General features: G+C 37.4%; 1 protein-coding gene across 2 annotated transcripts in view; it reads left to right on the plus strand.

The window, feature by feature from the left end:
* The window catches only part of LOC127431843 (rho GTPase-activating protein 21-like), a 165598-nt gene that overhangs the window by 1660 nt on the left and 140064 nt on the right, over positions 1–23874 (plus strand). Inside the window, exon 1 of one of the 2 annotated variants that reach the window (XM_051682442.1) lies at positions 19662–19985. The exons of the other annotated variant lie outside the window; for it this stretch is intronic. Coding sequence (XP_051538402.1) covers positions 19902–19985 — 84 coding nt within the window. The 5' untranslated portion in view covers positions 19662–19901. Of the gene's footprint in view, positions 1–19661; positions 19986–23874 lie in introns of those variants that run through there. 2 annotated transcript variants of the gene reach the window in all.

Below are 23874 nucleotides of genomic sequence, written 5' to 3' on the forward strand. Positions count from 1 at the left end.
CTACCATGGTATATGTCAGAAAAACTTGGTATTGCCATGGCACATGACCAAAATACTGTAACATGGCACAACATGCTACCATAAAAAAAAAAAAAAAAAAAAAAAAAAAAATTCATGGTACTTTTCCATTAGGGATGGCTTGTTCATGTTGATCTCAATTTGAGGGTTGTCTTTTCAAGATGTTGTTTTGATATGCAAGTTAACTATGAAAATACAACATTATACATTTAGATCTGCATGAAATGCAGTTTTATAGGTGGAGAACTGACTTCATGGCATACAATTTTTATCCTATAAGCAGGCACTGACTGTTTACATTGTGACTGCAATCATTAAATTAAGTTTTTTTAAGTTTTTTTTATTTGGCAAGCAAAGGTCTTGTTTATCTCATCTCAGTAATGTTTGAACCATCTGCACTGCCAGTGTGTAATGTCACTCTTTAGAATACTAGAATAGCATTAGATTTTGCTTACCCACTCTTGACATGCACGGTTACATCATCACTAAGAGCCTGACTGCTTAACGAATGTCATAAGAGCATAACACAGAGCTGCAGCCTCTTGTTTGGATTAAACTATAAGTAATGGCAATACCAGTGTATGTGTGTAATCTGTGTAAGAGGATGGGTGTCATTACTCTGTGGGTACAGGGAGGTGGGTGGGCACAGTAGTTTATGAACACGTGCACATATCACTCAGCATGTGTCCAAAGGGTTTAGGTATTTACATGCAATGTGTTTTTATTTCTTAAATGGCCTGTTCTTGAAAGAAAAAATTTATTTTGAAGGAACAGTGCATTACTTTAAAGGAACAGTCCATTATTATAAAAGAACAGTGCAATATTTTGAAGGAACAGTGCATTATTTTGAAGGAACAGTCCATTATTTTTAAGGAACAGTGCAATAATTTTAAAGGAACAGTACATTATTTTGAAGGAACAGTGCAATAATTTGAAAGAACAGTACATTATTTTGAAAGGACAGTGCAATATGTTTAAGGAAAAGTGCATTATTTTGATGGAACAGTACATTGTTTTAAAGAAACAGTCCATTAATTTGAAGAACAGTGAAATATTGAAGGAACAGTGCAGTACATTATTCTAAAAGAACAGCCATTATTTTAGAGGAACAATACATTATTCTGAAGAAACCATACAGTACATTATTTTGAAAGAACAGTGCATTAATTTGAAGGAACAGTACAACATAAAAATATTATTTTAAAAGAACAGTGCATTATTATGAAGGAACAGTACATTATTTTGAAAGAACAGTGTATTAATTTAAAGGAACAGTCCATTATTTTGAAAGAACAGTGCACTATTTCGAAGGAACAGTACGTCATAAAAATATTATTTTAAAAGAACAGTGCATTATGTTGAAAGAACAGTGGAATATTTTGAAGGAACAGTGCATTATTTTGAAGGAACAACACATTTTGATAGAACAGTGCAATAATTGGAAGAAATATTCCATTATCTTGAAGGATCAGTCCATTGTTTTGAAGGAACAGTACAATTATTTTAAAAGAACAATCAATTAATTTGAAGGAACAGTCAATTTTTTTTTTAAAGAACAGTGCATTATTTTGAAAGAACAGTGCATTTAGCGTTTCTGTTATTTTTTAACAATAAGCCGTAGACATGGATTAATTGCTGAAATCTTCATAATCGAAGAGCGTAAGTCATACAGTGTGACAGCGTTTATCTAAATCAACACAGCATTAAGTGTGACACTAGTTTGTGCGTTTCACCAGCCAGTGGCCCTCTCTGAGTTCCCTTAATCTACTCTGCCTTAAACTGATTTGCCTTTCACACTAAGGCCAGTTAAACATTATCTACAGATGAGCAGCAGCTACATTAATAACCAGCTTTGCATGCTCCTGGAGTGATTCTGTGCCAGTCTGTTTTTATTTTGCTTTGCAGCCAGTCAGAAATGACCAGTTTCTGACTGTCTGCAGTAGAATCTCTCTCTCTCTCTCGCTCTCTTTCTCTCTCTTTCTTTGTGTCTCCCTCCCTCGATCGCCCAGCCCCCTGTGAGGGCTATTAAAGGCCAGCTGCTCCTCACTATTACACCTCCCCTCACACACACACACACACACACACACACACACACGCACACGCACACATTCTACTTGTCTGGTGTTTCCTGACTGAGGTCACCTTGTTTAGGCTCTTCATTCTGTATGTGACTCTTGGAAGCTCATGATGAAGTAAATCTGACAGTACAGCCATCAACATAAAATCTAAATTTACCCTATTTATTGTCCTAATACACATTTCTTATAGTGCAAGGTTCCTCAGTTTGTCTGTGTAATATTTCGTAATAGATTTTACATCAAAATAACTTGCTTTGCCTCTGAAACAACTTTACTTTTCTGCTGTCACTAAGCCTGTCTTTGGCTTTGTTTGGAATGGAATACCGCTTACTACTTACTGGATACTGCGCAGTATACACTGAATACTGAATAATTTTTTTTTAATGTTAAACAGAACACATTGTGCAATGGTAAACGTTGCAATATGTATTATGCTACATTGTTGTCACAAGACCTCATCACATTAAATGTTTAATTCAGTGCGTTATGTTCAGTTATTATCTTGGAAATAAATGGGTTTTCTTCAACTTTGGCACTTTTAGCACTGTGGACTAAGTCTTGTTAAACTGTTTTTCATTTCTCTCAATATTTTTTTATTATTTCTACTAACAGTGTCCAACAGTGTATGTATATGCATTACAACATAATAGTTTGGCAAAATTACAGTTTGATTGATGGCCAATAGAAATATTCTGCTCACAAGTGATATTTACTTAAAATTTTCTTTGTTTTCTTCAAACTTCACTTTTCATCTCAAGTAGAGGTCGACCGATAGTGGATTTTACCGATACCGATAACTAAGGTGGTGGGAAAGGCAGATAACCGATTAATCGGCAGATAGTTTTTAAAATCAATTTATAGAATGTAAAAAAAAGAGTAGTCTTTCCTTACAATGACGGTCACAGACATAGAGGCTACGAGAGACCAAAATTTATAAAATCCCACATGCAGTTTGTTGATCAACCAAAATTTCAACCAAAAGTTTCTGGTCTCGGAACACAATGTAAGACTAACCGAAACGAGTGATCCAGATGGAGTAAAAAATTAATTTCATGCTCAACTAGTGCATTTGTTGGCTGTTATAACAACTCAAAGTAGTATATTATATCAATGTAACTAACTAACCTCAGACCATTGCTTCATGTCATCTACATACTCTGTATAGTATCGGCACTATAGAGCCACATGTTTTTTGACAGTTTCTACAAATGTAATACTTTACCCACTAAGAAAAACGCCGTTGCGGGTGAAAGCATTGGAGACTGGAAATTGAAAACTAGTGGTGTACCGATCAGGAAATTTGAGACTGATACTGATCTCCGATTTTTTAACACTAAGATCGGCCAATACCGATACAGATTTTTTCTTAAAGTGTCCTTTGCCACACTTTTGTAAGTTGTATGCTGCAGTTATATGTTTATGCCCCACACAGTAAAATTAGTGTAACACTTTACAAAAAGGTTCCATTTGTTAACATTATTTAATAACATTACTGTAGTTAACATGAACTAATGAACTTAATGTTAGTTACAACATATACTATTACATTTTTAAAATCAAAAGTTGTATTAGTTAACATTAATTCAATATGAACTATGAAATAACAATGAACAATTGTATTTTTATTAACTAACATTATGATTAATAAATGCTGAAAATAAATATTGTTCATTGTTTGTTCATGATACCTAATGCATTAACTAATGTTAACGAATGGAACCTTTTTATGAAGTTACCAAAATTACATTAAAATTACATTAACTGTGAATTGCTAACATTTATTTGTTTTGAAACGGTTCTATTGTCAATATCAAAAGGTTATTGTGACACTGGCAACCAGTAAAAACCATGAGAGCATCACACACAGCAGAGATACTTTCTAGCTCTAAAACTGCTCCAGTGAGAAATCATTATTTTCTATGATTTGTTTACTGTCTTTGGCGTCTTGTTGTTACACAAATCACGAATTATTAAGCAAATGCGTGAAGATGCAGTGCCGTTATTGAAGGTTATATACATTTATATCTGTTATTAGTGGTATTGTGACCAACATTAACCTGATTTAAATTGGGATCCTCACAGAATAGCACTGAGATGAGTGACTGATGAGATATTGAGGGCACCTAGAGAGTGTGCATATTTGATTGACACCGAGAGTGCTCATGTTCAAGAGAGTAAAGCTAAAATTGCTCATGATCGCTCAAACAGTCTCAATCGCTCCACACAGCATCTAATTGTAACATGTACTCAGATTTGTATGCATGTTTATTTGTTGTTAACAGCCTCTTTATCCTCTTCCTGCTCACAGTGTAGCAAGTCAGAATTACTACCGTGATGACTCTAGAAAATGGGCAACTTAATATTCATACACGTGTAATTCTTGCACATTTTTTTTTTTTTTAAAACAGCATATTCATTTGAATTACATAATGTATGAAAGTTTACATTTGTGAATGCTTAGAATTGCCAACAACTCACCCTCCAAAGGCCACACTGTCATGCAATTCCCTGCGTGCTGCAAAATAGATTGGCCCTGATTCTAGGCACGATTGGCTGATCGCTGATCATAGATTTAAGACGAAGATTGGCCAATTTCGATTGGTGGCCGATCGATCGGTGCACCCCTATTGAAAACAGGCGAATCATGGAACACTTCCGCATTCAGGAAAAAGGTGGATGCTGTAGAATCAACCTTTCTAATTGTAGAACCCTTCAGCATTGGCTACAGAGGAATAATAAAAAATTAAAAAACTATATGCAACTATCGGCATAGATTTTTGCTGATAACGGATAGTTCCAAAAAGCAACTATCGGCACCGATTAATCGGTAAAACCGATATATCTCTCTACCTCTAATCTCAAGCATGCTCTTCACTGACTCTTTAGTCCACCCATTTTCACACAATAAATATTGAAATTGTTTATGTTTATTTCACGCTTTTTTTAGGTGATCATAGTTTTAAACATAGCAGTAATTTATATTTTTTTATAATGGATTTAATAGTTTAATATTGAAAGTCTGGGTCTGGGAAAAGGCTAAAACAGTACAAATCTATGCATAAAAGGCATTTTTAATGTGACCTTCATATAACGAAAGAAAAAAGTTGAAATCTATCTATTTTGATGAAAATCAACCACTGGGACATGAAATGGCCCACAGTTGAAGAAACACCCATAAATGGTTATTTTATATTTTTATTCCCATTTGTGTAAAAAAAAATGTCTTGGCTTTCAGCAGTCTGATCAAATAATGAGTCAAGAAAGAGATAATTGAAGTTGGGGCTGATTTTACTTTCATTCATTCATCACATTGAAAATAGAAGCTCAAATCGAGTGCATTGCAGTGTGGGATACAGTATTGCTCTGATTGTATACTTCACACTTTGTCAAATAGTAGGTCATTTTTTAATGTAATAGGTTAAATTCAGATACTCTGCACAGTATAAATACTAAATACGGCAGAAACATTAACAGTAGGTAGTATGTAATTCCGAACATAAGCTTTCAACCTCTCCCTTCCATTAACCTGGCTCCATTCTGGTATGTAATGCCGAATTTTTTTGATTCAATCAATTCCTTTGATAAAATCGAGCCCCAGTTCTTCTTGCTGAACCAAAAACTGTGTCAAATTATGAATGTAAAATGAGTTGCGAATGCCGTTTCATGTTTACTAAAACCCTATTTATCCATTAGTTGTTTGCTCAAATCATTGAGCGATTGAAAAACATGCTTTTGTAGTTGTTTTGGATATGCCCTTTATAAAATCTCCTTTTAAATCTGACCATTGTCTTATTGATTCAGATGGGCCGAACCATAATGCAGTGTTGACTGGGGCTGTTTCTGTTCAGAGCTCTTAGTTGCCGTTCCAGCCCTCCACCCTCCTCTGTCGTCTGTTTAGATAAACTAAGGGTCAGAGAGTATTAGATGCTGATTGTCAGTGTGTGTGTGGATGCAACTCTGTTTCCACACTGTAGTCCCTCCCTCAGCTGTGAGTATGACTGTGTGCTTGCCTTTGACTTACACTCTATTCTAACATACAGGATTTTGGCAAATGCGATGTTTATGTCTTCTTTTTATGATACCATGGCTATTTGTGTGCTGTTTTATGGGCTATACTTTCACTTTTTCTGTGGACTACAAAAGGTGATATATTGCAGAATGTCCAGAGTGGTCTTTTCCATACAATAAATGTAGATGGGGCTGTCAAGCTCCAAAATGACAAAAAAAGCCACCTCTATTCCACTTCTTTGAAACCATACAATAGTTTAAGTAAGGAAAATGGCTAAATTAAAGTTGTTCTTCATTAAAAGTCTCTGTATACATCATTTATGGTAATATTCATTTAAGGCCACAGCCACACTAATTGGTTTTCATTTAAAAAAAAAAATTTCAGTTTCCTAGCATGGTAGTGTGCGGTAAGTGAAAGCATTTTCAAAATGCTGTGTTTTGAGTGGTGGAAAATGCAGTTCTAGTGTGGATGAGAGGCGTGAATGTGAATGTGTTGCATCAGGTTTGATGTAATTCACATCAAACATCATTGAAGGTTGTGGATCTAATGGCAGATTATTCGATTAACATTGAGGCCAAAGCTGATACAACTTGTCTGAGTAAATTTAGTTTAGGTGAACTATTGTTAGCATTCTTTTGTCAGCAATACTTCCTTCACAACCAGCTCCACTAGAAAGACCATTATGGTCAACCAGCTAGACAAGAAGCAGATCAACACTAGCCAGATTAAACCAGTCTTGACCAGTCTGCTGGTCTAAGCTTTTGTATTCTGCAGGGATTTAGGGAAAGTGCACTAAAATCTAAGTGCAAGCAGTGTGCATGACTTCACTGAATACTAAAGTTCTATAGCTGCTTTGATCTGTGATCCAGTAGATTTCAGTAAACAAGTCCAGTATGCCAGTTCCTGACCTGAATCCACTCATGAGCTCCATAATCCATATGACTCCAGTGGTTAAATCCATATCTTCAAAATCGATACGATATATGTGGGTGAGAAACAAATCAATATTTAATCCTTTTTTACTATAAAATTTCCTACCTGCCCAGTAAGTGGCGCTATGCACAAAGAATGTGAATTGTAAAAAAAAAAAGAAGAAGAATGTGAAAGTGATAGTGAAAGTGGTGATTTATAGTAGACTTTGCACGGAGAGTAGACTTGGTTCTCTTCCATCTATAAAATAGCAAATTGCACTTTGCACCACTTCATTAACATACAATACACAGTTTGCACACATATGCCCACAGATAGTGTAAGCACTCCCACCCACGGCCACTTACGTGTTGTGCTGGCACGAAAATTCCGCTTAGAATAAGCCCTCTCATGAAAATTTTATAAGAAGCAGCACGCGGTCATTGCACATTGCCCTACGCTTAGAGCAGACATTAAAATAGAGCCCTGTATCTCTATTTAATATTTGCTCATAAATGGCTTAATAGAGCCAAATCATTTTCAGAGGTGCGGTGTGGTTTTCATGTTCAAACCAACTAACACCGGTATTACCGCTGGTTGGAAGCTAAGCTGCACTATGGGGTAATTTTCGTTAATCAATAGCCTACACAATAACGCAAGGCAGCTTGATTTCAAACTTTATTTATTTTAACTAAAAATTCAAATGAAACTGAAAAACATGAAGTGCAATTAAAATGTGCGTTGTTCAACTTTTTTGAACGTTTTTAACAGTTGTGAAGGGCAACATATCTTTGGCAACGAACCTACTTCATCCGTGCATTCTCTCCATCATGGGCTACCGGTCGGGTATTTCGTTGTCCGGGCAAATACATCACTTATTGTGGGTTGTTGCAGATTTAATGTTGGTGTTTTATTACCTTGCATCCCAGGACCCAGTTTAGCTGCTTCGGAAGAGTAATGATATTGAATGTGTGTGAATAAATTTGTTTTGTTCCCTCCTAGGGCTGGGCAATATGCAAGAAATATGTTCACAATATTTTTATAAAGAAAAATCACAATATCCAATTTATTGTATTCCAATTTAATAACCGATTTATCGGTTGGCCGTTATCTGTCATCTGTTCTTAAAAATATAATAAAGTGTGTTTCTTCAAGCACGTGTCTGAAAAATTTTGATTTTTCTTTACAAGAAACAGCATTTCTTGTGTCATTCCGAATCCGAGATGTCTTAGTTACCCACCATGCACCATTATATTTGCTACCTGCAATTAAATGTCTTCTGTCAGTGTGCATACTTTGCTGCCTGTATAATTTGATATGTTGGTAAAGAACATCTGCCTTTCAATGTGTTATTTAGGTTAATTTATCATGGGTAGCAAACTCTTCATTAGGCAACTATTCTTTATTTTAAGGCTATTCTATTCATTAGGCTATTGTATTGATATTGGAAGTTCCATTCATAATGTTTCCCCCTTTCACCCAGTATAAAATTTCACACCAGTGTTGTCCCTTGTGCTGAGTAAAACTGGTAACACTAGTGTACAGTAATGGAGAGCATTTTATAGTAATTATAATTTATCACACATTTGCACATATACAGTGAAATTCTTTTTTTCACATATACCAGCCAAGCTGGGATCAGAGCGCAGGATCAGCCATGACATGGTGGCCCTGGAGCAGATAGGGTCAAGGGCCTTGCTCAAGGGCCCAACAGTGGCATCTTGGTGGTGCTGGGGTTTGAACCCCTGACCTTCTGATCAGTAACCCAAAGCCTTAACTGCTGAGCCACCACTGCCTCTGAAAATAGTTTTCAATGTGACATGTGAAAAATATTTCACATTTTTGAAATATTTTGTTTTTGGTGGAGGAAAATGCTGTTCTAGTGTTGATGTCAAGGTGTAAACCCAGTGAAATTGATGCATTTTCAAATAAAAACATATTATTGTGGAAGTTGCCTGAAATATATAATTTCCAAACAGCAATTGTTGCCAGATTGATTCAAAAGAATTATAATACAGTAAAAAGTTAGATAAAAATAATCAAAGCATGTTTTGCATACTGTTTTTTCCCCCTAAATTTTAGGAATCTTTAGGAAATTTAATAGCCAAATAAAAAGTGTATTAAAATTAACATCATATTCACAGTGTTGCTTTATTTGATATTGCCTGCAAAATAATTGCAAATATATTATAAATATCCATTTTGTTTTCTGTTAACTAGCTTACCCTGTTAACTGGTTACCATGGTAACCAAAATATTTACAAAAATAACCATTTAGTATGTTACAGTAAAACTAGGTTACTTTTTTTGCTCGGTTTAAATAAGATTTGTTATGGTGTGAGTGTTTTTAAATGGAAATTACCATGGTAAATTTTTCTAATAGTTTGAGAAGTGCCAGCTTTGGGGTATACGGTATGCATAGAAATGTTCACTTAGACCTGAACCCCATACGAATGAAGAGCCACTTGCTATCAATATTAATTCTCACAAAATCTGTGGAATGCATCTGTTACAATGAGACTTACTGTCAGTGAATAGACAGCACATTTGTCACTCTTTGTGATTTTCATTTTCATGAGTTTTCATTTGACCTTCTGAATCTAACCTTGATATCATCTGACTGTTCTGCATAGCTTTAGCATGCATACGCTGACCACAGACATTACAATTGTTCGCTTGTGCATGTTTCACACATAGTTAGTCTTTATCATGGTCACATTATTTCATCCATTATTCCATCTTTCCTGTTAGTGATAACTCATAAGAATGCTTTTAATTGAATGGATGAACTTATAAATTAACTACTTTTGACATATACATTTTCATTTAGTCATTTGGCAGATGCTTTCATCTACAAAATAAGGAATATAAGCAATGTGTCATACTAAAGCCTATAATTTCTGCAGTATGGCACTGCCAATTTGTAATCATAGCTAGAGTAATATAGAAGTTTGAGCAAAAGAAAGACACAGTAGAAAAAAAACCCCAGACACAAAGCATTTTTTTTATTTTTTTTTTACAGTAAACAGTTGCCTTATGCTTATCGACTGATTAAGTGCTCATCGAAGAGATGTGTCTTTGGCTGCTTTTTGAATGTTGATAAGGTCTCAGCAGATCGGGTTGGGGTTGGAAGCACATTCCACCACTGAGGAACATAGAATGTGAATGATCTGGAGCAAAGGAACCACCAGGCGCTGCTTATTCTTTGAGCGCAGGGAGCAAAAGTGGACATAGACCTGAAGGAATAAGTTGAAGTATGAGGGAGCTGTTCCCTCGGATGTCCTGAAGACCAAAGTCAAAGCCTTGAATTTGATGCTGGCAGCTACAGGTATCCAGTGGAATGAGATCACATGGGGAGTGATGTGAGTACTTTTTGGTTGGTTGAAGACTAGACTTGCTTCTGCATTCTGGACCAGCCGCAGTGGCTTAATCGTGCTAACGGGGAGTCTGGCCAACATAACATGCAGTAGTCACATCTTGATATGACAAGACCTTCAGACAGGACGGTTCTGATTTTCCTAAAGTTGTAAAGCACGTACCGGCAAGACTACGGTGGTTGACTAAATGTGGCTAGTGAAGTTTAGCTGGTCATCAAACACCACTCCATGTTCCTGGCTGTCCTGGTTGGCACTAGTATTGCTGAACCAAGATGAATTGTGAGGTTGTGGTCAACAGATGGGTTGGCAAGGATCACCAGAAGTTCTGTCTTGGCAAGGTTTAGCTGAAGGTGGTGTTCCTTCATCCAGGCCAAGATATCTGAAAGGCAGGCTGAGATGCAAGCTAAGACGATGGGGTCGTCAGGCTGGAATTACAGGTGGAGCTGTGTATAATCTGCGTAGCAGTGATAAGAAAAGCCATGTGCCTTTATGACTGATCCAAATGATGTTGTGTAGACTGAGAAGAGGAAGGGTCCAAGCACTGATCCCTGAGGAACACCAGTGGTTAGCCGGTGTGACTTGGGCACCTCTCCTCTCCTGGAGACCTTAAAGGATCTGCCTGTGAGGTACGACTCAAACCAACTAAGCCCAGGTCAGACAGGATGGACACGAGGATCTGGTGGTTCACTGTATTAAAGGCAGTAGAAAGGTCTTGGAGTATAAGGACTAGCTCTTGCCAGTCACAGGGTTTATGATACTGACAGGAGAGCACTCTCCGTGGAATGTCCTTTTTTGAAACCAGATTGATGACTGTCGAGTAGGTTGTTCTGTGAATGAAAAGTAGACAGCTTGTTAAACGCAATCCTCTCAAGAGTTTTTGCCAGGAAAGGTAGGAAGGAGACCGGTCTGTAGTTATCGACTACTGTGGGGTTGTGTGTTGTTTTTTTTTTTGACACTGCAAGGCAGGATATATGTAGAGAAAATGAGGAAAATAAATGACAATTAAAATGTCTCACTTGTTCCTGACAACATCACCTTAATCTGATTTTAGGGTTGGTTATGGTTATGGTTTTGGTTAGGGTTGTGGTTAGTCTCAGAAGGCTTGCCCAGTAGATGCATATTGCACACTCAATGGCAAGAGCTGACTGAAATCACCATCTGATCAGCTGGTTTATATGCTACTTCTTGGAGTCTGGTGCACCAGTCCGCCTGGAAACTAAGTCATATAACAAAGTCCCAGTTTGCAACACTTTTGAGGAAGAATGTATCACTGGATTTGCTAGGTTCATGGCATCAGCTTCTTAATCTCTTTTTAATCAATGTCTAATTTAATATCATGAGTGTTTTCTGTACAACCGTTTATGAAGATTGCTGTGTCATTATTTGAATTAGTGTTTTCCATGCCGGTCTTTAATGTGGTATCATTGATTTCAGATTTGGCACCAAAACCTGTGGTTGGTGCATTACATGTTAGTCAGATGCTCTCTTCCTGTCAAAGTGGGCAGTTTTTAGCCAGAATAAGCTAAAAAGTGGACCAGTCCAACATAGTCTCATGACAACTCGTAATAATTTGTACAAGATGGCGAAATCTTAAAATATAAAACAACTTGGTTCATACAAAAAGGTACGGGTTTTATTCCCATTCAGACCAATCAGTCAACACACAGAATTTCAATACAGCCATCAAATTTTAGCTATAGCCTTCTATCCAACACTTTATTTTAGTTTACACAGTAAACTATTTTTTTTTTTTCTCATTCTGCATGATTTTATTCAGTATTTTATGCAATATGCAGGTTTATCAATAACCTGTATGTGAATGTTTTCTTTTTTCCATGGAGCACAAAAGCTATTTTCCTATTAAAATTATGGATTAGGTTTAGGTTTGGGTTAGGGTTTAAACTTAGGAAATATTGTAATAACATTATTCGTTCATTCCTTATTTTTTTATCTAAAGGAGTAAAAGTCGTACGTTTTTGTACAAGCCAACTCGATTTACGATTTCGCCATCTCTTACTATTTGTCATGAGGCCAGGTTGACCAAACGTTATGCCAATATTCAAAAGCCTTGCTCTGCACAGAAATATTCATCCAGGAACAGGTCCAACTTCGCAAAATCATGGTCACCGACTGCATGTAATCAAGATTTCACATAGTGTTCAGTCCCTGATGGGTAAATCTGACACCAGCTCTGCCAGTGTATGAATGATTGGAGGGTGTGGAGTGGTGCTTGTAGACTGAGCTGCTCTCATTTATTTATATCCTCTCAGGATACATTAATAGCCGCGCCCCATCAGCTGAATTATTTTCCATCCGATCTAGGAGTCATGTGAGTTTGTGTATGAACACACAGCCAGTGTCTGAATGAGCTACCCACGTGTCATGTGTGTTTTCTCCAGTGATGTGGCAGCTCTTCATTGATTTGTGCTGTTGATGTGAGCGGCGAACCAGTGAGGGCTTCACCACCATATTGATTTATTTTGATTGGCCCCTGGGTATGGTATGGGCCAGAATATGAGACTGCATTTTCTCATCACTGAGTTTTGGACTGATACATTCTGTTGCCTGGTATGGGGGGAGATTGACAAAGGAGTACATATCAATGTTAATTTATTTTTCTATTTAGGGATTAGAGAGATGTACTTAAGCATGTAGATTTTCTAAATGAAATGTGAGTGATGCTTGTCTGTACAAAATTTGCTGTCATGATACTAGGGTCTTGTAGGTGGTTGCCAGAGTGTTGTTAGGTGGTTGCTAAGGCGTTTCAAGACATTTTTTCAAGGCATTTTTACTAGCCAGTGTCAAAAGAAGGCTTTGGTCACCCTTTCAATGTAAGTCAATGGGATTTGTTTGCTCGTTTAATCATCCATCAGACGAAAATCCTAATTCTAAACACTTAGAAAAGTAATTGCTGGAAACCTCTCAAAAATCGATTTGGTGTGTGTTCCAATCCCTCACTCTAAGGCCAGAAACATACGGTTTATGCAAGTACGCAGATGCAAGTGCTTGGCCACCGCATTGCCAACATGCATTCTTGTGTGACTGAGGCGATTACAAACCTCAGTACTCAATAGGGCGATAAGAATTACCTCCAAAAGTCTATGCTATTAAACTGGATATGATATTCAGATAAGTTGCCATAAATTTAGTGACTTTACCTTACTTGCTCAGCAATATTCTCTTCAAACTGTTGCTCTACAATGACAGTAGTTAGCTTGAAAGAGAAAACTCACTGTAGAATAGAGCTGAGTATCACCGACATCGTCACGATACGATACGCATCATGACATAGGCCACGATGCAATACGTATCGCGATACATGTTAATTTTGAATTTAAGTTCTCCTAAGCAAATTTTAGTGTAAATTTTTTTTTTATAGTTAACTGTGTAACATAATTGTGTAACAAGTTCCATAAAAATAAGAAAACCAAAATAAATAAGTCTGTTACAGAAAAGAACATTAATTGATTGGCCCTTTCTTCTTTCTGCTTTTAAAGTGTTTTGTTCTGCCATTACTAAAGTTTCAAATATTGTGGTTTAAAATCAAATATTGTGTGCTACAGGTAAAATAAAGCCTCTAGGATAAACAACTTGAGTCTTAACACAAGTCAAACACAACTCACTTCTACACTAGTGGTCAACCGGTAGTGGCTTTTGCCGTACCGATAACTAAGGTGATGGGAATGGCAGATAACCGATTAATTGGCTGATAGTTTTTACAATCGATTTATAGAATGTAAAAAAAGAAATAAAAATTCTTATTCTTTTCTTACAATGGCAGGCACAGAAAATGAGTCCAAATTGAATAAAATCCCAGATGTGGTTTATTGTTCAACTAAAATCCCAATAATAACCAGAAAAATTAAGATTTGGTGCATAACGCTGGACTTTTAAGTATAAACAAGCCCAAAACACACCAGGGACTCTTATTTTGAAAATACAAAATGATGAAAAAAACTATCGGCATAGATTTTTGCAGATAACCGATAGTTCTAAAAAGCAACTATCGGTAATGGTAAAACCGATATATCGGTCTACCTCTATTTTACACACTGTTCTTGTATTCAAATGAAGAGTTTCTAATTGCTTAAGCCTCAAAAGTATAGAAAATGGCTATTATTCCCCACAAACTTTGCTTTTGTGACCAGGACAGTGATATTTTGAAATGTACCTATTTCCAATGAGAAAATGGGCGAATTTGTGTCTTTTCGTTCACATAAAGTCAGAAAAAAACAATATATGAATCCAAAGTCCTTCTTTATCTGTGGTCTGTCTAAGACACCGGCTTTGACCTTTGCCTCAGACAGCTTAGGGAAGAAGTCTTGAAGGTACTTGAAGGCTGCCGACTCCTTATCTAGAGCACAGACAAATTGTTTCATAAGGCCCAATTTGATGTGCAGTGGTGGCATCAGTACCGTCCACCAGTGGCTCCCACTTGACGTTGTTCCTCCCCACAGAGAACTCGGTCCGCTGTGGCCAGTCCCGCCTGTGGTAGTGCGCCTTGGTGTCCCTGCTGTCCCAAAGGCAAAGATAGCAGGGAAACTTGGTAAAACCGCCTTGGAGACCCATCAGGAATGCCACCATTTTGAAGTCTCCTATGATCTCCCAGCCGTACTCATCATACTTCAAGGCATCCAGCAAGGTCTTAATGCTGTTGTAATCCTCTTTGAGGTGCACCGAGTGAGCCAGGGGAAGAGACGGGTACTTGTTACCATTATGGACCAGCACGGCTTTGAATATTACTTTAGTATAAATACATGTTAATTTGGATTCATATGTTGTTTTTTTCTGACATTATGTGAACGAAAAGACACAAATTCGCCCATTTTCTCATTGGAAATAGGTACATTTCAAAATATCATTGTGCTGGTCACAAAAGCAAAGTTTGTGGGGAATAATAGCCATTTTCTATACTTTTGAGGCATAAGCAATTAGGAAATAACACTTACTACCCAGAAAAAAAAAAAAAAAACATTTTTACACAGTGTAATCAAACCATGGAACTGTAATTAGTAAATGTAGTAGAACTCAAGCAGCCCATATTTTAGGCCACATTTATAAATACACAGGAAGTGTTACAGATTATAGGCAATGTAAAATATGCTGTGCTAAGATCAAGTGAAAAGACATATTAGCCTGCAATTGCGTTTTCTTAATTTATTTAGTCTAACTCACGTTTGCATATGATATCCACGATGCCTGCACTGCAGATCTTTGGCATTTTCTGCACCTCGGTTAAGAGCAGGGTACGAAACACATTTTTTTACCCAATTTTACCAGCCTTTATCCGATACATGAGCACTGGCCACTTTTCTTTTGTCTGTTCTTCAAAATATAATCAAATATTTTACTTGAAGTGCATGTCTTTGTGTTAAAGCAACCACATCTCTTGTCAAATATCACTCTTGCCCTGTTCAGACCTGGTATTAACATCCGTCTTGGGAGATCCGATCACAAGTGGACAGCGCTAAATACAGGTGGGAAAATGGGGTCTGAAACTTACAGGTCTGTGGGAAGATGAAGCCAAATTACCTGCCACTGTTCAAAAAGTACCCATCTTTTGATTAATTTCATACCCTGGTTGAGTGTAAAATAAGCACATGTTGCCAGCTTTATCTTGACAGATGTACTGGTAGATTTGTGTTACGCAGTACTTTAGTTTTGCTATATTTAGATATAGAGTCATGTCTTACTTTGAACTGCCTGGTTTAGGCAATAAAGCCAAAATGCACATATATTTTAGATTTTAGTTTTGCCAGCGGTATCAAGAGTCTTATTCGGTTTAAGTATGGTGATCTACTTACTGCTCAGGTGATTGAAAACCAACTTGCGTCGCGTGATAGACGTGATAGGCTACACTCAAATTTAAAAGCTCTGCATAATATTGATGCGGACACAGCTGCATCAAAACGTGCATCAGCAAGGAGAAGTGGACGGTTCACTCTTATTTCCGCTATAGCGCCCCTTGTGGCAACATTGAGAACACATACTTGCATTATGTTATGAATTGCATTCTGACACAGAAGCGTCTGTGTTACGTACTTGCATAGACTATTTTTCACCCTTAAGTATGCTTGCTTTAGCAATCACCACTAAAATAAAAATTCACTGCTAAGTGTTACAGATCATTAACAATTGTAATTGTTTGTAGGAACTTGGCACATTAATATCCAATTCAATAGATGTTCACTGTTACGTGAATATTGGCTTTGAACTTGGCTCATCCAATCAGATCAGTTTTATTACCACGGTTTTACCACTTTGATGTTGCTGTTATTTTTGTTTTCCCTCTTCTTTGCCATGATGTTTTTGGTCACAGTTTGTGATACAGTGAGATCAGAGAACTGGTTGTGTTTAGTTTCCTAACATTTAGGCCCTCAGCCTGTTATATCACCTCAGAGAAAGTTGCAACACTTTGGGGTAGGTTTCAATGTTTATGCTGGTTTGTGAATTGCCCAGAGGAACCGCTGTACCCAAGAGACGGACGTTTTTGAGTGTTTAGAGTACATTGTGTTCGGTGTGTGTTTATCACTACAGATGGAATACAAGTTCTACACATTTTGAGGTTAGCCTGACTGACCTGCACAACACAGTGTGTATGTAGCCTTGACATGCCCCAAGATCCTTCATGTGTGGCTTCATCAATGCCCTCCACAGCTTCATGTAATCTTCCCCATCTATGCTTTGAATTTCATGTTGCTGCTCCCTTTTATTGCAGTCCAGCATAAATGTGATGCAGAGCCAAGAATAACCCAACACAGTTTTCAGTCTCTGGAGCATTGCTCTCGTTTATTTCGCTCAGGGTTGACCCAGTATCCCAAAGCCTTGTTGAAACCCTTTCCATGGTAGCGCTTATCCAATGAAGCCTGTCCCTCAAAAAGTATCTATTCAACCCTCTCCATGTCTTTTATTTCACTTCAGACTCTGAAGTGTTTCTGGTTGCCAAGTCCCTCTATCTGATTGACAGTTGGCATTTGGATGTTATTAAAAATGCACATGTGGAACCAATCTGCTGACAGTCGGATTTCTTTTGTGATTAGTGCATTTCAGAGCCAAGACTGTCATCTACAAGATCCAGCCAAATTTACCTTGGCACTATTTTGCTACATCATTGCATCAGATATAACAGATTTGATTCTTACAGTGTCTTAGAACATCTGTCATAACACAAATGTGTAGATGTCCCTTGATCAAAGTTTTCAAAGTTTCAAAGCAACATCATACTCAAAAATCATTTTCTAAAGGAAATGTAAGCGGTGATGACCAATTGGTTGGGTGTTCTTCTAGAGTGTGTTTTTTTTTCAATTGTTGCTTATTGACTGCTTTTACTGAGTTGCTTATTTTAGGCCAAATTATTCAGAAGTTATAAGTAAAAATAAAAAAGAAGCTATTTTTCCAATGCGTTGCCAATATATAGCTTTACGACCTCTTTGGCATGCTCGCCATTTAATTTGTTGAAGCGTTTTATGAAAAGGGTTTATATACAACGGTATATCCAAAAACGTTTAATAACTTTGTCATGAGTCTCCCTAGAAGACTCCCTAGAAGACAATAAAACTGACGGACTTACATTTTTAAAAACATTTTTAACTTCTATGGCATACATCAGATTTGCGCAAAATGAGGCATGTATGATACATGCCACATTTTGCACAAATATGATGTATGCTGTAGGAGTTAAATTTGTTTTTAAAAATGTAAGTCTGTAAGTTTTATTGTCAGCCATGCCAAAAGCGTAAGTTCAATTGCTTAGAAAACAAATAGCACACCTCTCCTCAACATGCTGCATGATTTGAGGTATCATTCATGTCTGTAGCACAAACGGTGTGGGACGTGTTACACACCAAAGTGAAATACTTAGGGTTAAGTTCAGAGCAATGCCTTAGCAAACAACACTAATAAAAGTTGCCCAAATAGTGCACACAGTTCAACCTAACCTGGTCTCATAGAATCACATCACTATACCTATGTTTTCGAAAAATATATATTTTTTTAACTTTGCTCATTGTATGTATTGAGGCAGTTTCCTGGTGAAATGAACACTAGAGGCGCTACAACAATAACTTTAATTCACTTTCACAAAAATCACAAGTAAAACGGCAGATTATCAGTTCAGAAACACTTTTTCACCCTGTTCCTCACACAATTCTGTTTTATTTAAACACTTTTACAATAGCTTATGACGTTAGGTGATACAATTTAGGGTTTGTGTTACATAACCAACTACATTTACAAGTTTGTTTGAGCATGATCAAATTGCGCAGCAGCTCAACTGATTAAGCGTTGCACTTGCAATGTAATGGATGGAGGTACAAGTCCTGAAGAGCACGCGAGTTGACACGTGAGCCGAAAGTGTTGTAGAAGCACCATAAAGTTAATGGTTGCTTTAGCAATTGCGTTTTCATCTCACATTTGCTTTTTCTGACACTATTGGTTAGGTTTAGGTTTAAGGTTTAGGGCAGTGGTAAAACGGTCCCGGAGGCCCCTCAGCACTGCACATTTTGCATGTCGCCCTTTTCTGACACACCCAGTTTAAGTCTTACAGTCTCCTCTAACAAGCTGATAAGTTGAAACAGGTGCGTTTGATTGAGGAGACATCCTTATGTAGTGTTGAGGGGCCTCCAGGACAGGTTTGAGGACCACCGGTTTAGGGTAGAGAAGTAGATTTTGTTGATTTAAAACTTGATAGAGATTTACCCTTAAAAACCTAATCTGTTTGGGAGAAAATTCAACTCTCTTTTTGTGCCACATAGTGGACATTTCACTTCAGAACTGTGTAATATTAGTAGGAACCAGGAAATATCATTTTGCAAAATGTCGCCACAGTCATGTAATTTTCATAAGATCAGGCTGACTCGTAGTTAATATTATTAAGACAAAGTCTTTACCTCTTCTTGACTTGTACGTTATCTGTAGTATTTCGATGACAACTAGAAGCCTCATACTTATATTTGTGCACTGCATAAGAGGACGGTAGGTGTTTTCTTTAAAGAGGGGGGTTTAGTGATTTTTCTTTTGCAGTCCTATCACTCCCATCCAGGGGTTAAATCTGCTGCGGCAGTGCTACCTGACTCAGCACTGCCAGAAGAGAAACAGATCGGAGTGATCAAGTCGTAGAGTACACAAGAGGGAGAGACTGGTTACTTGGTAATACTGTACACCAGAGGGGATACAAGCCTCCTCGTGGGTGTCATCATCTTCCACTTATTTAGAGATGTCTCCTTGGACAGCTCTCAAAGCATCATAGAAGAGCTCTCGGACATTTGAGTGGATTTCTTGCTTGTATTCATTATTAATCCTGCGCTAATGAGCTGTGGAAAGGATGAGGTTGGCTGATGGAGTACCTGCTGGGCACACAGATGGGCACATACGCGACACCTTCACTTCCTCATGCCCCCCTTCACCTCTATGCCAGGAGAAGGCTCCAAGGGACCAACCGGCGAGCTGGGTGATAAAAGATATTGGGGCACAGCTGGGTGCGGGGGTGGCGTCTGAGTCGGAACTAATGACATGGCCCATCTAAAAGTGCTGGATTGCATGATCAGCCACAAATGGAGTCGGATATGTGACCTCTACTGTGCGTTTAATAGTCAGGTCTGTGCAGTATCTCTTCACTGCAGTATGTGACTGTATGCATGAAATTCATTTTAATTTGCATGTCAGAATCTTTACTGAAAGAGTTGCATTGTTCTGCAGATATTCATAGTTCCTCATCCTGATCCTGGCAGCCCTCTCTATGTGTTATCTCTTGGAAATGCTTTTCTGATACTGAGAATAACTTGATGTATTGCTGCAGTGTGGGAATGCAGCAAGAACTGATTGTACAGGGATGTAGAAATTCACAAAGCACCCTGGCTGATCTCTGCAGTTTTATTTCTGTATACAGCATAGATGAATCTAACATATTTAGAGATTGACTAATGGTCATTTTTTACTGATTGTTTCAAACCTATAGCTACACTTTTCAACTAAATTTGTTATAGATTTTTTTGAATATACCGATAAATGACACCATCTGGTTGGTGTCTAATGAATAGCACCTAAGCGCCTACAGCAGCATTATGGTCCTGTGCGTTCAACAGGAAACAGTGGTGTTCACAGGTAAAGGAACTTATAATGTTAACTTAAAGGGATAGTTCACCCAAAAATGAAAATTCAATCATTGTTTACTCACCACTGTGCTGTGTTGTTATAACCCTGTATGACTCTCTTTTTTTTTCTTAACACAAAGGAAGAAATTGTTAAAAATATTTGTGCTCAGTGATGTCATATCACGCAGTTTATGGTGACTACCTCTTCAAGCTTCAAAAGAATGCAAAAGTATAATTCAGAAGACTAATAAATTATTCCATGAGACTCATGATATTTTTTGAAAGTATATAAAAAGGTTTGGTGAAAAACAAAGTGTAATCGAATGTATTATTTAGTGAAAATGTTTAATGACCGTTGATCTCCTGTGCACGTTAATGATAGGGCATGAGAGCAACAGTTCACGCAGCCCCCTCGCGACATTGGGGTGTTCAAGCGAAAACTCGTTTTATCTAAAAACAGATAAGCCACAGCGATAGTGACAACAGAACACAGCTGCACACAAAACAGAGAACAGAACTTACTAAACATGTCTGAAGAGTTTGTAGTCGAAGAATTGATGCATTTCTATGGCCAGCCTTATTTTTTTGAAAGGAGTACTGGTAAATTTACTTTTTTTTTTTTAAATAAGGCTGGGCATAGAAATGCATCAATTCTTCTACTGCAAACTCTTCAGACATGTTTAGTAAGTTCTGTTCTCTGTTTTGTGTGCAGCTGTGTTGTGTTCTAGTGTCACTGTCGCTGTGGCGGACCTGTTTTTAGATAAACAAAAATATTTTCATTTGAATGCCCCAATGTTGCGAGGGGGCTGCGTGAACTGTTGCTCTTGTGCCCTATCATGAACATATAGGAGATCAACGATCAGTGAACATTTTCACTAATTAACATTAGATTTTGTTTTGTTTCACACCAAACCTTATCGAATGCTTTCATAACAATCATGAGTTTCATGGAATAATTTATTCAACTATTGAATTATAATTTTGCATTCTTTTAAAGCTTGAAGTGGTGGTCACCATAAACTGCCATTGTATGACAAACAGTGTGTAATATCTCTGTGATAAGATGCTTCATTTTGACTAGCTTACCAGAGAGGGATATGTGTAGAAAAATGACTGAGTTGTGTTGATGCATTTTGAATGCATTTTGCTGCTGAATTTGGCTGTTGCTCATGGTAAAATCATGGTAAAATTAACAAGCTGTGTCAGTAATTATTTTGTTGGCTGAGAAAAATATTAGTATTGCTATTAGTATAGAAGTGCAATTATGTTTTTATTGATGTAGTCTACTGATTGTTTGTTAACATTGTGCAAAAAGGTATAATTGAAACAATTATTAAATACTGGCTTTGCATATCGGTTATCAGACATGTAAGCATAAAAATAATCGATATCAGTATCAGCTGTAAAAAAAAATCAATATCGGTTGATTTCTAGTCATATTTCACCCAAAAATCAAAGAAATAAAACTAATATTTTGCATATATAATTCACACTTTTGCATAAATGGACAAATTAAAATTGATGTAATCAAGAATAAAGCAAGACACTTTGGAATAATCAAATACAGTAATGAAAAACAATGCAGAATTAAGAAAAATATAATTTCTTATTCGTTTTCTTTTGATTTTGGGATGAAATATAACACTCTGATATGTGTCGTGCAGTAGTTTACAGTGCAAATGTCTCTCTCTTGTGCACAAAGATAGCAGGTGCATATTGTCAACTTTCTAGTATATGTGCGTGCGTGTGTATGCGTGCATATATCTTTGGCTTCTTTTCAAAGTTCTTTTGGCATGCAGCTCATAACAGACTGTACTTATTGTTCAACTCTGTTTTTCTGTGTGATCTGAGATGCGGGTTGTGCCGTGTTGGCTCTAACTTACCACTGCCTGCCTGCTTTACCCCTTGATCTAATTTAATTTTAGCTCTGCTGAAACTGTTTGCGAGCATGCAGAACTGACGGGCCTCTGTTTGGGGCTGTGAACGCAGCCTTTGTGCACCGGCTGCAGTATAATATTCAGTATTCACACTCCAGCACCCGGTCAAAGTGTGGAAAAAACAAATGTTCCATGCTGGTAAATCCTCAACCTTCCAGAAGGTCCAAAAGCTGTTAGAAGAACGCCCTATTGTGCCCATTTTTTGTCTTGACTGGCTAAATGAGCATGTCTGCTAGTCTCATCATCTTGGCACTCTCGATCAAATCCCTCAAAAAGTGTATTAATAATTCATTGTGGCCCAGCAGTGAAGACGCCAATTATATTGGTCGTTGGGAGCATCTGTGGGGCCCCAGGAGACCCTAATTGGCCCACCTGCTCTGCTGAGGGTGAGGGGCCCCAGCTCACACTCGCATCACGCCCTTCACCACACCCACTCTGACAATACACACCAGAGAAAGGTATAGAGCATGTGAAGAGCTGTGTGAGAGAGCAGAATAAAGAGAATGCGACACAAGGCGAGAAGAAGATCTGAGGGGAATTAAAGCATTAGTAACACCCCAGACAGTGCTGTTCTACTTTCACTGAGGCTGTATGTCTGTACTAATGATACGGCCTAGGGGCTTCACCTTCTGTGCTCATGAGTTCATTCTTACATAGTAGGTTGAATCTTACAAAAACAAATCTGGGTCCAATTTCACTCCAAAATCAAAAGAATATCAAGAAAAAGTTTTATTTTGCATAAATATGAAGCCTACTTTATGACCATTTAGACATTTTGCATTGACAATTAAGCACATTTCTCCCACCAGTCTCATAGAATCATGTTACTATACCTACATTTTTGCAAAAATGACTTTTACGTAGGTCGTTGTACGTATTGCGGCAGTTTCCTGGTGAAATGAACACTAGAGGCTCTAAAACAACAATGACTTTTATTCACTTTCACACAAATCACGAGTAAATCGGCAGAGTATCAGTTCACATACACTTACACAATGCTATCTTATGACATCTTAACACTTTTACCGTAGTGCATGATTGTAAGGCGATACATTTCAACATTTGCACTGCAGAACCAACTACATTTACAAGCTTGTCTGTGTGTGATAAATTCCACGGTAGCTCAACTGATAGAGTATTTTACTTGCGATGTAAAGGATCGGGGTACGTGTCCTAAAGAGTATGCGTGAGCGAAATGTGTCATAGAAGCATTTCAAAATTATGTGGTTGTTTCAACAATCGTGTTTTTTTTAATCTCACATTTGCTTTTTATGACACTAGGTACTTTTTGTTGATTTTAAACTCAACAAAGCATTAACCTTAAAGGATTAGTTTAAAATTCAGTCATTGTTTACTCACCCTTGTGTTGTTATAACCCTATATGACTTTTTTTTTATTATTAACACAAAGGGAGAAATTGTGAAAAAAGGTTGTGCTCAGTGATGTCATACAATG

This window comes from Myxocyprinus asiaticus, chromosome 41 (genome assembly GCF_019703515.2).
Source record: "Myxocyprinus asiaticus isolate MX2 ecotype Aquarium Trade chromosome 41, UBuf_Myxa_2, whole genome shotgun sequence".
NCBI classification, from domain to species: Eukaryota; Metazoa; Chordata; class Actinopteri; order Cypriniformes; family Catostomidae; genus Myxocyprinus; species Myxocyprinus asiaticus.